Below are 14,523 nucleotides of genomic sequence, written 5' to 3' on the forward strand. Positions count from 1 at the left end.
CACAATAAACAAATAAACTTCACACAGCTGACACAAAGCCAACTGAAACAGCGTCCGCCAGAAAGGCTTGCACTAAATTTATATGATCCATCACAGACGTAGACCTGGGACTGCGGCTGGTAATAAACTTGGAGGAATTAGGAATACCAACAGCCATGCTTCTTATAAAATATATTAATTGTGCGACCAGTTTCGACACTGCGTTAGTGCCACCTTCAGGGCCGTACGCAAACTGAATGGCGACATCCATCCCTCAGTACATTAGGACAAGTACACACTGGTCTCATGGATTTCTGTTTTCATGATGTGCGCACTCCAGCAATCGAACAACTGATTGGAGTACAGACATCGCTAAATGAAAATCAATGAGATCAGCGAACAGACATAGCACATGTCCTAATGCACCGAGGGTTGAGTATCACGTTTCAATTTGAATAAGGGCCCCAAGTTTACACTGATATAGTGTCGAAACTGGTCTCGTAATTAACATACTTTATAAAAAGTACGGCTGCTGTTGGTATTTCTTATTTCTACAAGGCTTGCACTAGGTTGCAAGTCACACTAAACGTAGCGAGTGTGCTGGTTTGTGTGTTGCAGAAAACGCTGGACGCCAACCGGTATGCGACGAAGAAGACGATCGCGCAGGGCATGCTGGACATCGCTCTGCTGACTGCCAATGCCAGCCAGCTGAAGTACGTCCTGCAGGCGGGGAGCAAGCACGAGTTCTACTCGCTCATGGTCGGGCTCATCTCCACCTCCATCGTCCTCCAGGTGAGCATTCTGTCCCAACGTTTCCACGTGGCTTCTGTAGAGAGCACCTGTTCCTGGGTAGCACTTAGCGTCTCTCTCACACACGCTATTCGTTTTGTAACGATTCTATTTTTTCTTCTTCCTTTGTGCTTCTCATGCCAGCCAGTTCAGTGATTCTCCAGCAGACGTGTGCTCGATTCAGGTGTCGATACTAATTTTCAATTTCAATAGGATGCGTAGCAAGTTAATTCCTTTCGATGCATCAAACTAAAGACAGCAAAACATAACTGTTGCATTACGAAGTGTGAGAAAACTTTGAAACTGATTTTTCATCTACCAAAGTTTTTATTTTTTTCAAGCAGTGGTGTTGTCCCCTCCAAAGCAATTCCCTTCAGCAGCTATACAGCGGCAAGTCGTTGTTCCCAGTCTTGGTAGCAGCGTTGAGGACTTCAAGTGTTGGGACCTTTAACATGTCGGTCTCATTCTTTTGAACGTTCTCCAGAGTATGAAAATGCTGTCCTTTTAAGTCACTTTTCAGTTTCGGGAAAAAAAAGCCATAGGGACTCGGATCAGGTGAACACGAGGACTATGGAACAATAGGAATACCTTTTGAGGTCAAAAATTCCGCGATGGACGTGAGCATGTGACATGGGACGTTGTCATGATGCAGTATCCACTTGTCCATTATGTCCGGTCTGAGTCGATTCATCCTTTTCCAAGCCTTGCAGGGAAATCTTTGTAAAACACTTGGTTGGCATTTCGTCCTGGAGGAACAAATTCTTTATGCACGATATAAATCACCGTTATTTTGATCTCTGGTTAGCTCATTCGAGCTTTTTTCGGTCGAGGAGGTGTCTCAGTGCGTCACTCCTCACTTCGCCTCGCTTTGTCTCAGGATCGTACTAAAAAAATACGGGATTCATCTCCTGTTATCACACGACTGAACCATTCGAGATCATTGGCAATCGTCTTAAGAAAATCAACACACACCTTTCTTCGACTGTCCTTTTCGGCACCATTTTGGCACGAACCTTCCGCATGTGCAAATCTTCGGTCAAAATTTGATGTACGGCGAAAGTGTTTAACAGATCACCCATCATCCTTATTGTTAAACGTCGATATGATTTCACAAGAGCATGCGCACTTTCAACGTTTTCGTCGGTTTATGAAGTTGAAGGTCTCTCGGAACGATGTTTAACGTGTTCTCGGCTTTCCAAGAATGATTTGTGCCAGCGAAAAATTTGTTCTCTTGATAAAGAATCATAGGCCAGCATCAACTTCTCAAAATTCATACTCGCAGTTTCCCCAAGTTTAACAAAAACATGGCATAACGTTGCTTTAAATCACGCTGTTCCATTTTCTTAATACACACTGAGGGTCCCCACAAAAATTACGTGATGACTGTACTGAGCTGAAATTCGGATTCAGCATCTGGAAGGGATGAACACACTGGTTTACTCAAATAGAGCAACACAGCGTGGCCAGTTCTCCCGTAGTATTGTCAGTCTCATTACTTTTCTCTTTTTGTTGACGACGACACTTCTGGCTAAAACTCATCACTCATTCCACTAAATGCTTCAGCCGGCAGACAACTACAGTGTACGTTGTCCTCGTGATTTGTCATACCACATTCACTGCAATATGAAGCTCTCAGACGTTGTCATGGAAGTGCGTCATTTGGTTAGAATGTCGTTTCTGAAAGTATTTGTATGGAGTGTAGCCATGTATGGAAGTGAAACATGGACGATAAATAGTTTGGACAAGAAGAGAATAGAAACTTTCGAAATGTGGTGCTACAGAAGAATACTGAAGATTAGATGGGTAGATCACATAACTAATGAGGATGTATTGAATAGAATTGGGGAGAAGAGGAGTTTGTGGCACAACTTGACAAGAAGAAGGGACCGGTTGGTAGGACATGTTCTGAGGCATCAGGGATCACAAATTTAGCATTGGAGGCAGCGTGGAGGGTAAAAATCGTAGAGGGAGACCAAGAGATGAATACACTAAGCAGATTCAGATGGATGTAGGTTGCAGTAAGTACTGGGAGATGAAGAAGCTTGCACAGGATAGAGTAGCATGGAGAGCTGCATCAAACCAATCTCAGGACTGAAGATCAAAACAACAACAACGGATCTCTTATGCTGGTATTGTTTGTTTATGCAGCAGTAGTCTCTGAAGACGACTTATTTTATTTGGTATGAAACACGTTGACAACATTGCATGTAATCAGGAGGAAAGTTACCATTGTGTCTTTCAGGTGATAAACTGTGCATTAAATGTTATAGTCATCAACAATGCAAAAAAAATAAAGTGGAATTTACAGTCATTTCTGCAAAGTGTCCTGCTAGCTTACAAGCTAAGATCATTCGGTTCTTAATGGGACCTCGTTATCTAAGGTTACGAGATTGACATATGTTGATCTGCAAAGAGCAAGCCGAGAAACAAAGATAACAATCCTGATACCCGCTGGAATATTGACACATTGTCACAACTATAAAGCTAAGATATCTTTGTATACGGTCGTTGACGGGCATACGGGTTAAAATCTGATTTCTGATCGGGTGTAAGTTGGGTTAAAAGCCATTTGTGCCATCTAACTCTGTACTTACGTATTACGGGACTTAGTGATATTCAGCCGGGTGGAAACGTAGAGATCAAAAGCACGAATCAATCGACGTGTGGTAGCGTGCTGTGCGTCGATCGTTATATACAGGAGATTTGATGGTGCGAGAAGAATATCATAGCATGCTGGAAGACCGAAAAAGGTGCCCGAACTAACCGACATAACTTTAGAATTAGACCGTTGGGAGAACATATCATGACAAAAATTCTTCACCTGGTACGAGACAGGCGAAATAGTCTCCGACGTCAAGCAGAATATTATAATTCCAGTTCCTGAGAAGGCACGTGCTGACAGACGTAAATATTACAGAACTATGAGATTCAGATACCAGGCTGCAAAATACTGACACAAATTATGTACAATTGAATGGAGAAACTGGTGTCATGAGACCTCTGGAGAGATCAATCCGGATTCCGAAGAATTTTAGGAACACGTAATACAGGTGCGATAGTAGGACTTATCTTAGAAGATAAACCGAAGACGAATCAACGTTTATAGCACTTGTAGATTTAGAGGGAAATTTTGAAAATGTTGTCTTGAACACACACTTCAAAATTCTGCCTCGTACTCTTACCGATTCATGGACAGCCCAGCAAGATTCATGGTGTCATTTCCCTCCAGCACTACTTCAGGCGTTAGTCGAGTCCATGTCATGTAGTGTTGCGGCACTTCCGCGTGCTCGCGGAAGCCCTGCACGATATTAGGCAGGTCTACCAGTTTCTTTGGCTCTTCAGTGTAATATTTCCACAGACAATAGACGTCTGGACGTGAATTACTAGTGGGCGAATGTGTTGCTTTGGAAAACCGTTCTACGTGGCATGGTCTGCAATGACTCCAAAGAGAGGCAGCTAGAATCACAGATATTTTTGTAGACTTGTGGGACGAATATCCTACCAGAATTCTCTCTAACAACCAGATAATAGGTTGCACGGTTTTCTGTCCTTCATTAATGACCATCAGCTCGCCTTGGCTAATTTATCTTGTTTTGTTACGTGGTACTGCTTAATATGTTCGACCACCCAGATTCACGGATTTCAGTTTTTTTCTGGTTTCTCAGAGTAGCCTACAAAATAACATAAGAAGTTATTTGTTTGTGTGTTACAGAAGTTTGTACGTCGTAACTACATATTGTGTGCAGCTTACTGAAAATCTTCGTGACTTTATCACATTACTCTACATCAGTGGCATTTCTGAACAACATGATAGACACAATAGCAGTTTCATTGCTTAAATAAGTCTACCACACACGACTAACTGCATGCATGAAAAAACTGCAACCTCAAAATGAGAGAGTAAACTGTCGTGACGTATTGCTGACGTTAGTAAAAAAGTAACTGCCATAGATAATTTTCTTGTATTGTTTTGTGACCTAAACAATCTAAAATGGTCAAAATAACATTTTCAACAGATTGTTTCGCTTAGCAGTTTTACACAGACTATGGAGATGAAAAAGAATTATCGCTGGCCCATATGACAGCAAAATCAATTATTAATGGTTTACCTGAATGTCAATTTTTTCTTGCAAAGCCTCGTGTTAGTGGACTATTAAACTGGCGTAGGGTTTAATGACAGTTCGTGTAATCAGTAATAAATACCACACACAGTATGACAAAAATAAACTGAAAAGATGTTAGAAACCCGTCAGCGAAAGGGAAAGTTAAGGTAGCGAATAACGCGTTGGGAGCTGCGTTTCTTGTTACTGAAATTTGTGAGTTAATATCTTTAAGTTATATGTACTTCCTTCAAATATTTTGATGTCGGAGAGATGTTGAGCACAGTTTTACCCTTCGTTTTTCATGGTAGAGGGAAACTGCTTTTCAGTAGCTACGCGCTTGTAATTTTTTTCCCCTAGTTGTTAGAGCAGCAGTCTGAAAGATGAGTTGCGTGATTGTTATGTTGCGGCAGAGGGTAAGCATGGAGCTTAATCGCACGCATAGATGACGTTTCCTCTTACAGTTCAACTTCCCGTCGATAATAAAGGGTTATAGTGGTTACAGTCGTACCTACAAATGGGTGACGTCAGTGATATAAATTAATGAAACGAGACGCTTCCTATTAAACGAATTTTCATCACAGAAAGAGAAAATTTAGCGTGCAGGTACCGGGATGATGCTACAACTACCATCCCTATGGAAGTTTTCTTGTTTACTACACTACTAGCCATTAAAATTGATACACAACGAAGATGACGTGCTACAGACGCGAAATTTAACCGAGAGGACGAATATGCAAGTGATTAGCTTTTCAGACCATTCACACAAGGTTGGTGCCGGTGGCGACACCTACAACGTGCTGACATGAGGAAAGTTTCCAACCGATTTCTCATACACAAACAGCTGTTGACCGGCGTTGCCTGGTGAAACGTTGTTGTGATGCCTCGTGTAAGGAGGAGAAATGCGTACCATCACTTTTCCGAGTTTGATAAAGGTCGCATTGTAGCCTATCGTAATTGCGGTTTATCGTATGGCGACATTGCTGCTCGCGTTGGTCGAGATCCAATGACTGCTTGCAGAATATGGAATTGATGGGTTCAGGAGGGTAATACGGAACGCTGTGCTGGATCCCAACGGCCTCGTATCACTAGCAGTCGAGATGACAGGCATCTTATCCGCATGGCTGTAACGAATCGTGCAGCCACGTCTCGATCCCTGAGTCAACAGATAGGGACGTTTGCAGGACAACAACCATCTGCACGAACAGTTCGACGACGTTTGCAGCAGCATGGACTATCAGCTCGGAGACCATGGCTGCGGTTACCCTTGACGCTGCATCACAGACAGGAGCGCCTGCGATGGTGTACTCAACGACGAACCCGGGTGCGCGAATGGCAAAACGTCATTTTTTTTCAGATGAATCTAGGTTCTGTTTACAGCATCATGATGGTCGCATTCGTGTTTGGCGACATCGCGGTGAACGCACATTGGAAGCGCGTATTCGTCATCGCCATACTGGCTTATCACCCGGCGTGATGGTATGGGGTGCCATTGGTTACACGTCTCGGTCACCTCTTAGAAAGAAGAAAGGAGTATATGGGATGTGGTTAGGGAACTGTTGTCACAAGCGTATTAATGGCGAGAGAAATAATAACTGGCTGCTGCTACTTTAGTAAGTGTGGTTAGTGGAACAGTGTTTCGTCATTAAGGACCAGGTCAGGATTCTTTGACTGGTGTTTATTAGTGGCCAGAATTTCGAATAACGTTGTTAGTTTTCTGCTTTTAGTTCTTCTATGGCGAACATCACATTTAATATTACGTAGTGTGTGTAATCGCATGGCTTGGGCCGTCGGGCAGACCGTTTGCCGGGTGCCGGTCTTTCAATTTGGCGCCACTTCGGCGACCTGCAGTCGATGAGGGTGATAAGGTGAGGAGGAGGACAGCACAACACCCAGTCCCTGGGCGGAGAAAATTCCCCGACCCTGCCGGGAATCGAACACGAGCCCAGACGATAGACAATCCGTCACGCTGACCATTCAGCTACCGGGGGTGGACTTTAGTATTATAAGAATGACAGTCATTAAGCGCATTTTCAGCAAAGATGGAATCTTCCTTTTTCAGTCTTCAACGCCTTTCATGCATAGTCAGGCTAGTATTTATAGCTCTGCCTAACTGACCTACATATAATCTGCCACACAAACGCTTATGTAGTTTTCATTAATTTTAAATATATGTTACTGTTCTCCTTTGGATCATTTTAGCACAAAACATCGTACTAGGGTTTTCACAATATTAGGCTTTCTTTTGAAAATGTCAACATTTTTTTATCGAGGAGAGAACGAAGAGCCTCTGTGAGTTGACAGACTCGCTGAGGTGTACAACTGTTAACTGTTTGTTTCTCGACAGTAAAATTCTTCTTAACCATATAATCTCGTTTTCAGTTTTATATCCATCGTTGCGTTTAAGTAAAGCTGAAGAGCATGAAGTGACACAGCAGTTAAGACACTGCACTGATAGTCGGAGGACTGGGATTTAAATCTTGACTGGAGGTTTTCTGTGGGGTTCTTGGATTAGCCCAGACTAATAACGCCTTAGTTCATTCGAATAGTCGTGACTGAGTTCCACCCTGTCCTCTTGCACAATTGTCAAGGCACGTCGGATCACAGCTCAAATCCAGGCATACGTTATGATACAGTATTTTCATTCTTAACTTGAAACTGTTCAGTCAAAAAGCTGGAATATCTTATGAAACACGGCTTGGCAGTACGCGCCGCCACTATTTAGTTGATTACGGAGACGTTCCCAACACCCGGCCTGTTGCGGCAAGACTTCGGATGCTAATCAGCGGTAAGGAACTAGAACATGCGAATTCTTTGTAATCATTTAAAATTATAAGAATAACAGTCATTCATAGCATTTTCAGCAAAGGCGGAACCTTTCTTTCGCAGTCTTCAACGCCCTTCAGGCTTATTCAGTCTATCATTTATAGCTCTGTGATTTGCACTGCAACATTCCTCAAATGGACTGGCCTGTCCTGAGTCTCGACCTTAACCCAGTGGAGCACCTTTGGGATGAGTTAGAATGCCGACTTCCCTCCAGATCCCAGCGTTCAACATCACTACCCTCTCTGGTTTCGGCTGCCATGCTCCACAGGCAGTCAGACAGCTCATTGAAAGCATTCTCAGCAGACTTCGAGCCATCGTAAAGGCACATTGTGGAATCACTCCGCAATTAAGACCATTAATAAGTGTCTGGATGCATTCGATTAGTTTATACCCAAGTGAGACTGTCTTGCCTCAGCCTTAGGTAAATGGGATATGACTGAACATTTCCAGTTTCCGGGAGCAGTACAACCGCTCTCCTTGTACACCGTGGAAGAAGACTGTCGACGGGAAGTTGAACTCCAGACACTGGTGCATGTGTATCACGGAGTCGCACCAGCTTGTAGACTTACTGCTTGAGCTTGCTTCTGTGTGCTGGGTTAGTAGCCGGCTGTGCCGAGCTGTAGCGCGTGGCTGGCGGAGTGCCTGGCAGTGGGTGGCGGTGCTGCGCAGGGCGTGATGGGCGTGCTCTTCCTGTCGCTGAACCTGCTGCGCGACTGCCGCCTGCACCAGCAGAGCTACCGCGCCTCGGCGCTCGTCATCAACTACGTCGCGCTCGCCCTCTCCGTCGTCGTCACCGCGCTCAACCTGCTCATCTCCGCCTTTGACCCCAGCCTCGGGCACTTCCTCAAGGGCACCGACCTCGCCTAGCTGACCGCAGCGGGACACACGTGCACTACCCCGCCACACCGCTGTCGGTCGCAGGTAAGACGAACTGGTCGGGGATAGAACTAACGGTAACACACCGAGGTCACAACAGTCTGGAACATAGATACGTTCATATACAGATGGCGGTAGTATCGCGTACACCAAGTATTAAAGGGCAATGCATTAGCGGAGCTGTCATTTGTACTCAGATGATATATTGAAAAGGTTTCCGTCGTTGTTATGGCCGCACTACGGGAGTTAACAGACTTTGAACGCGGAATGGTAGTTGGAGCTAGATACATGGTATATTCCATTTAAGAAATCTGTAGGGCAGGGGTTCCCAATAAAATTTTCTCGAGGACTCCCTCATCGAGCATGATTGGTACCTTTTCATATCACAGTATCAGGTACCTAAAAAAGCAAAACTAACAGTCTGTTTATACATTTTCTATTTTTGATACTTAGAAAAAAATATTGACATATTCATTATTGAAAAAATATTGAGCGGCCAAAACAGAAAAATCTATTATCATACGAAATATATTTAATATATTTTCTATTCTAATAGCATCTTGCGGACCCCTCTGGCATAGCTCGCGGACCCCAGGGGGTCCGCGGACCACCTGTTGGGAACCACTGCCGTAGGGTATTAAATACTCCGAGATTCACTGTTTAAGAGTGTGCCGAGAATACCAAATTTCAGGCATTACCTCTCACCATGAACGATGCAGTGGCTGGCCGATGGCTTTGACTTAACGACCGAGAGCAGCGGCGTTTGCGTAGAGTTGCCGGTGCTAAGAGACAAGAAACACTGCGTGAAATAACTGCAGAAATCAAGGTGGGACGTACTGCGAAAATATCTATTGGGGCAGTGCGGTTGGGTGGCCGGTCGGTTTGATGTTTAAAGGGACCAGACTACATGGTCATCGGTCCCTTGGGGACACTGCGGCGAAGTTTGGCGTTAATGGCCTATGGCAGCAGACGAGCGACGCGAGTGCTTTTGCTGATAGCACGACATCGCCTGCAGTCCCTCTCCTGGGCTTGTGACCATGTCGGTTGGACCCTACAACCGGAAAACCGTGGCCTGCTCAGATGAGTCTCGATCTCAGTCGGAGAGAGCTGATGGTAGTGTTAGAGTGTGGCCCAGAACCCATGAAGCCATCGACTCAAGTTGTCAACAAGACTTTTAGCAAGCTGGTGGTGGCTCCATAACAGTGTGGGCTGTTTTGACATAGAATGGATTGGGTCTTTTGCCCCTACTGAACCGATCAGTGACCGGAAATGGCCATGTTCGTCTGCTTGGAGACCATTTGCAGCCAGTCATGAATTTCATGTTCCCATTACAATGCGCCATGTCACCGCACCACAGTTATTCACAACTGTTGATGGTGTTAGGACAGCAACCAGCCACAAATTTACTTTCAGTTCCTTTATACAAAGGGTACCGTTACCGGTTTTGAATCGTTGTCATTCATCACAGACGGTTTACACGCTTTCCTTATGACATGTGGTGTGTTGTTTACAGATTAATTGTCCTAAAATATAAATAATACATAATTATAATACATATAAATTATATTATAATATAATTATAATATATATAAATATGTGCTTATAATAATGTGTTATTTATATTTTAGGACAATTAATATGTAAAAAACACACCACATGTCATAAGGAAAGCGTGTAAACCGTCTGAAGATGAATCACAACGATTCGAAACCAGTAACGGTACCCTTTGAATAAAGGAACTGAAAGTAAATTTGTGTCTGGTTGCTGTCTTAACACCATCATTTGTCTCCATCATGTCATCATATGACAAAATTGCATATTCGCAACTGGTGTGAAGAACATTCCGGACAGTTCGAGCGATTCATTTGGCCACCCAGACCGCTCGACGTGAATCCCATCGAATATTTACGGGACATAATCGTGCACAAAAACCTGCACTGGCAACAGTTTCGCTGTTGTCTACGACTGTAGGGGTAGCATGGTTCGATATTTCTGCAGGAGACTTCCAATGATTTGTTGAGTTCATTTAACGCCGAGTTGCTGTACTGCGCGGACAAGAGGAGAGCTGACACGATATTAGGAGGTATCACATAACTGTTGTCACCTCAGTGTACGATGATGGCTTTCACGGCCGGTGTTTACTTCGCGTTGATCTTTAGGGTTGTAGAGACAGTGATGAAACCAGCACTTGAGGTGTCTGAAAAGATGAGTAATTCGTGTGAAGTTTTATAGACTGATAGGGCACAGCATATCATCTTAAACGGAGAGTCCTAGTTAATATGGTGCTTGGTGCCTCTCGACAAACAGCATAAACATACGGTGCAAACCATAAGTCACCGCCAGGAGACCTGAAGCCAATACCGCTTAACACCACCTCTAGCCTTGATAGTGTTCTCAATTCGTCAGGGAAAGCAGCACACAAGTTTCCTCGCCTATTCCATATCCAGCAGAAACCAGTCATTAGAGATTAGATGTGGGAATGTTAATTGTTACGTTTCGCCCCCTGTTAAAAATAATCCCAGACATTTTGTGTGGGATTAAGATCAGCTGATACAACAGGCCAATCGATGTGCATTGAAATACCCCAACGTACAGAAGATCAAAGAACGCATGAGTGCATTCTGTGAATACTGCTGTTGTCATCTTGGAAAACGGGAGTGTCCACAGCATACTCATCACGAAGCTGTAAAAGGAAGGTCAATAATTGATCGCCAAGAATGTTAAAGTATACGTCGTGTTCATGTTCACGGTAATCTGACTGAGTGAGTCCAAGTCGTGGTGTTCAAGCCACCCTCAAAAGATCCCATAGCCGCTTCCGGCCTGAACTACATCCTTTGGAACTGATGACCTCACTGTGTGGTCCCCTTCCCCAAATCAACCAACCAGCCAACCAACACCCTCAACGTAGTGCTGCTTAAATGCCTCATAGAACCGTCCGTGCACTCGACGCCTTAGATAAACTGAAAAAGAGGGAAAATCGGATTGGGCAGATCACACTACGCGCCTGCAGTCAGATTACTGCCCAGGTTCTGTGTTGTTTGGTCCGCTGAAGCTGTGCAGCTTTACAGGACGCTGTGAGAACTACCTTTTTGCCAGGTACCAGATGTCTGTGGCATGCAATTCCATTCGCAATGTTCGCTACGAATCTGGTTGAAAGCAGCAATTATTGTCGGATTTGAAACTGATTGTCTTTCAAAAGGCATGACACCTACCTCTGGTCCCTGTCAGTTAAGATTTTTTACGACTACTGTTCTTACGTCGTGCTACGTCATTACGAGTGGCACACCATCCCTTGTACACACGTTGGACAGTTCACCTTACACACTAAAATTCGGGCAATTTTTTCACGGTTTGGTCATGACACCTCCGAAGGTGACGTCTCCATTCTATCGTTCTGTCAAGTTTGCACATCGACCAATCTTACTGCGCTGATCCCATGCACCCGACTGGAAAAGAAACGCCACTTCACTGCCATAACTTACATCGGCGGTGGGATGTCACATAGCCATCTGATACCAATTGTACACCATCTACAGCGCTCCAAGGTGACCAGTGTGGTATTTTAAGAAAGCAGGTTCGGTGTTCTGGTCTAGACGGGCCAATCTGGACCTACCGACCGGTAGGTATGAAGCGGCATGGGATAAGCACACCGCTCTCCATTCTTTCTTGACGTTGGAGCTGCTACTTCTCACTCAAATGGCTCCACAATTGGCATCACAAGGCTGAGTGTACCCCATACCAGTCCTCCCGCCAAGGAAAAATCGCTATCAGTACCGGGATTCGAACCTAGGTCCACCACCTAGCAGGGAGACATGCTGAGCACTCAGCTACGGAGGCGGACTGTTTTAAGACGGCTTAGCAAGAATCATACTGAGAGCCAGTGCATTTCTTGACATTATGGGGAAGAGTAAAGGCCACGACTGGTGTGAGTGACTTACTGATGATCATATGATAATTTTCTTATTTACTTACTTGACTTACACTGGTCATACAACCACAGCCAGTCCTTGGCCTCACTCATTCCAGCTTTCCACACCTTCCTGTCAGCCGCATCTTCATCTTCCAGACCTAGTATCTGCATATCTCCCATGCAATTATCCTTCCATCTCGTTCTCGGCCTTCCTAATAGTCTCCATCCTTTGGCTTTTCCATCCATTACTGCCTTTATTACCGGGTTCTCTCCTCTCCTCCTCTCACGTCTGTGCCACCTGAGCCTTTTAAGATTCACACGCGCTACGATGTCATGTAGTGTGTGCAATTGGCTGAGTTATCTCTGTTTTTCCTTATTCTCCACTGCTTCAAAAAAATGGTTCAAATGGCTCTGAGCACTATGGGACTTAACATCTGTGGTCATCAGTCCCCGAGAACTTAGAACTACTTGAACCTAATTAACCTAAGGACATCACACACATCCATGCCTGAAACAGGATTCGAACCTGCGACCGTAGCGGTCACGCGGTTCCAGACTGAAGCACCTAGAACCGCACGGCCACACCGGCCGGCCTCCACTGCTTCATTTTCTTTCAGTGGTTTCTCAGTACTTTATTTTCAAAAGTGATTTTTTTATTTGAAAGGAACCATGTCTGCCTTGCGTAGCACACTACTGGTTTGATGGTGGCCTGATATGGTCTGATATATTCTTATTTTTATTTTTGCATGCCTGGATAGTAACTTGGATCTTACGATGTTATGTACAGCTCCTACACATCTTACCCCAGCTTGAATTCTCGTTACCTCCTCTTGTTCTATGAGGTTTTGTTGGTTGATACTAACACCGAGGTACGTGAAAGCGTCTGTCTTCTGTATTGTTAGGTTCCTGATTGTTAGATGGTTTTGTGCTAACTGACCTCTTCTTCCGATTACCGTGAACTTTGTTTTGTACTTAGACCTGCTTCCTTAGCTTCCTCCATCTGTACAGTTCCCATTTTCTCCAGGTCTTCCATGCTCTTTCCTATCACCAGAATGTCATTCGCAAAAGCCAAAGAAGTTTATCTTTTTCCTTACGGTGACTCTTGCACTTCTTGTGTTACTCTGCTCAGGGTGTTGTTGAATCCCAAACCGAACAGGGTTGGTGATTATTTCCTCCCTGTCTCAATCCTGCTTTTATTTCAAATGTTTGTGAGAACTCCCCCTGTACTTTACACTTTGATTCGATCACAAAAATTTTAGTTCGCTTTATCAGCTTGTCCGATATCCCACACTCTGCCATATCCTCCTCATCTCCTCTCTCACTATGCTGTCATATGCTTTGCTGAAGTCTAGAAATATAAGTTGATAATGTACAGGATCGATTATGATAAAATTAACATAATAAGAAGATCTTTCCGCTATACTTGCAAGTGTGTTGAAGTATCAATTAGCACTGATTTCTTCGTCATAAGCTTGCTGCAATTAATTAAAGAGAATTTTACGCTAGTCGCATTTCGATATTATTTACAAAGCATCTTCTGTGGTCATTAGTGTTTTGCGTCTTATTCACATATTTGCAAACTACTGCTTTTTCCTTCTTTATTAACAAAACTGATATCGAAAACTTCGTTACACGTATACATTGGCAGTTTTCACCTTTCTGTACTTCCTCTTTGCGCTGCATTGGCGTTATTTACACTTCACCTCACTTTTGGAAATGAACTGCAGTTATTTGTGTTCTCACTCAGCACAGTATTACATTGTAGTGGATTTCTTTTTCTATGCATGCGCGTTATGTTTAATTTATTCACGTTCAGGGACACTGCCAGAGCCTGCACCGTTCATCAATCCTCTGCACGTCATGCTCAAAGTCGATACTGTCTTCTGGCGTTGCTACTTTGTTGCAGACAACCGCATTATCTATGAACAATCTTAAAAAGCTTCCGACGCTTCCTTCTAGATCATTTATGTACGATGTAAACAGTAACAGTCCTATCACACTTCCATGGGCTACTCCAGAAATGAACTTTACATTTGAAGATTT

The 14,523-nt window shown here is 44.0% G+C and overlaps 1 protein-coding gene across 4 annotated transcripts in view; it reads left to right on the forward strand.

The window, feature by feature from the left end:
• LOC124605728 (ninjurin-2-like) overlaps positions 1-14,523 on the forward strand; it is a 144,978-nt gene that overhangs the window by 78,001 nt on the left and 52,454 nt on the right. For 3 of the 4 annotated variants that reach the window (XM_047137601.1, XM_047137603.1, XM_047137604.1), the window contains exon 2: positions 598-771. In XM_047137601.1, the coding sequence (XP_046993557.1) occupies positions 598-771 (174 nt within the window). Of the gene's footprint in view, positions 1-597; positions 772-8,363; positions 8,616-14,523 lie in introns of all 4 variants that reach the window. The other variant, XM_047137602.1, reaches the window with a different exon arrangement.

Source organism: Schistocerca americana, chromosome 3 (genome assembly GCF_021461395.2).
Source record: "Schistocerca americana isolate TAMUIC-IGC-003095 chromosome 3, iqSchAmer2.1, whole genome shotgun sequence".
Lineage (NCBI taxonomy): Eukaryota > Metazoa > Arthropoda > Insecta > Orthoptera > Acrididae > Schistocerca > Schistocerca americana.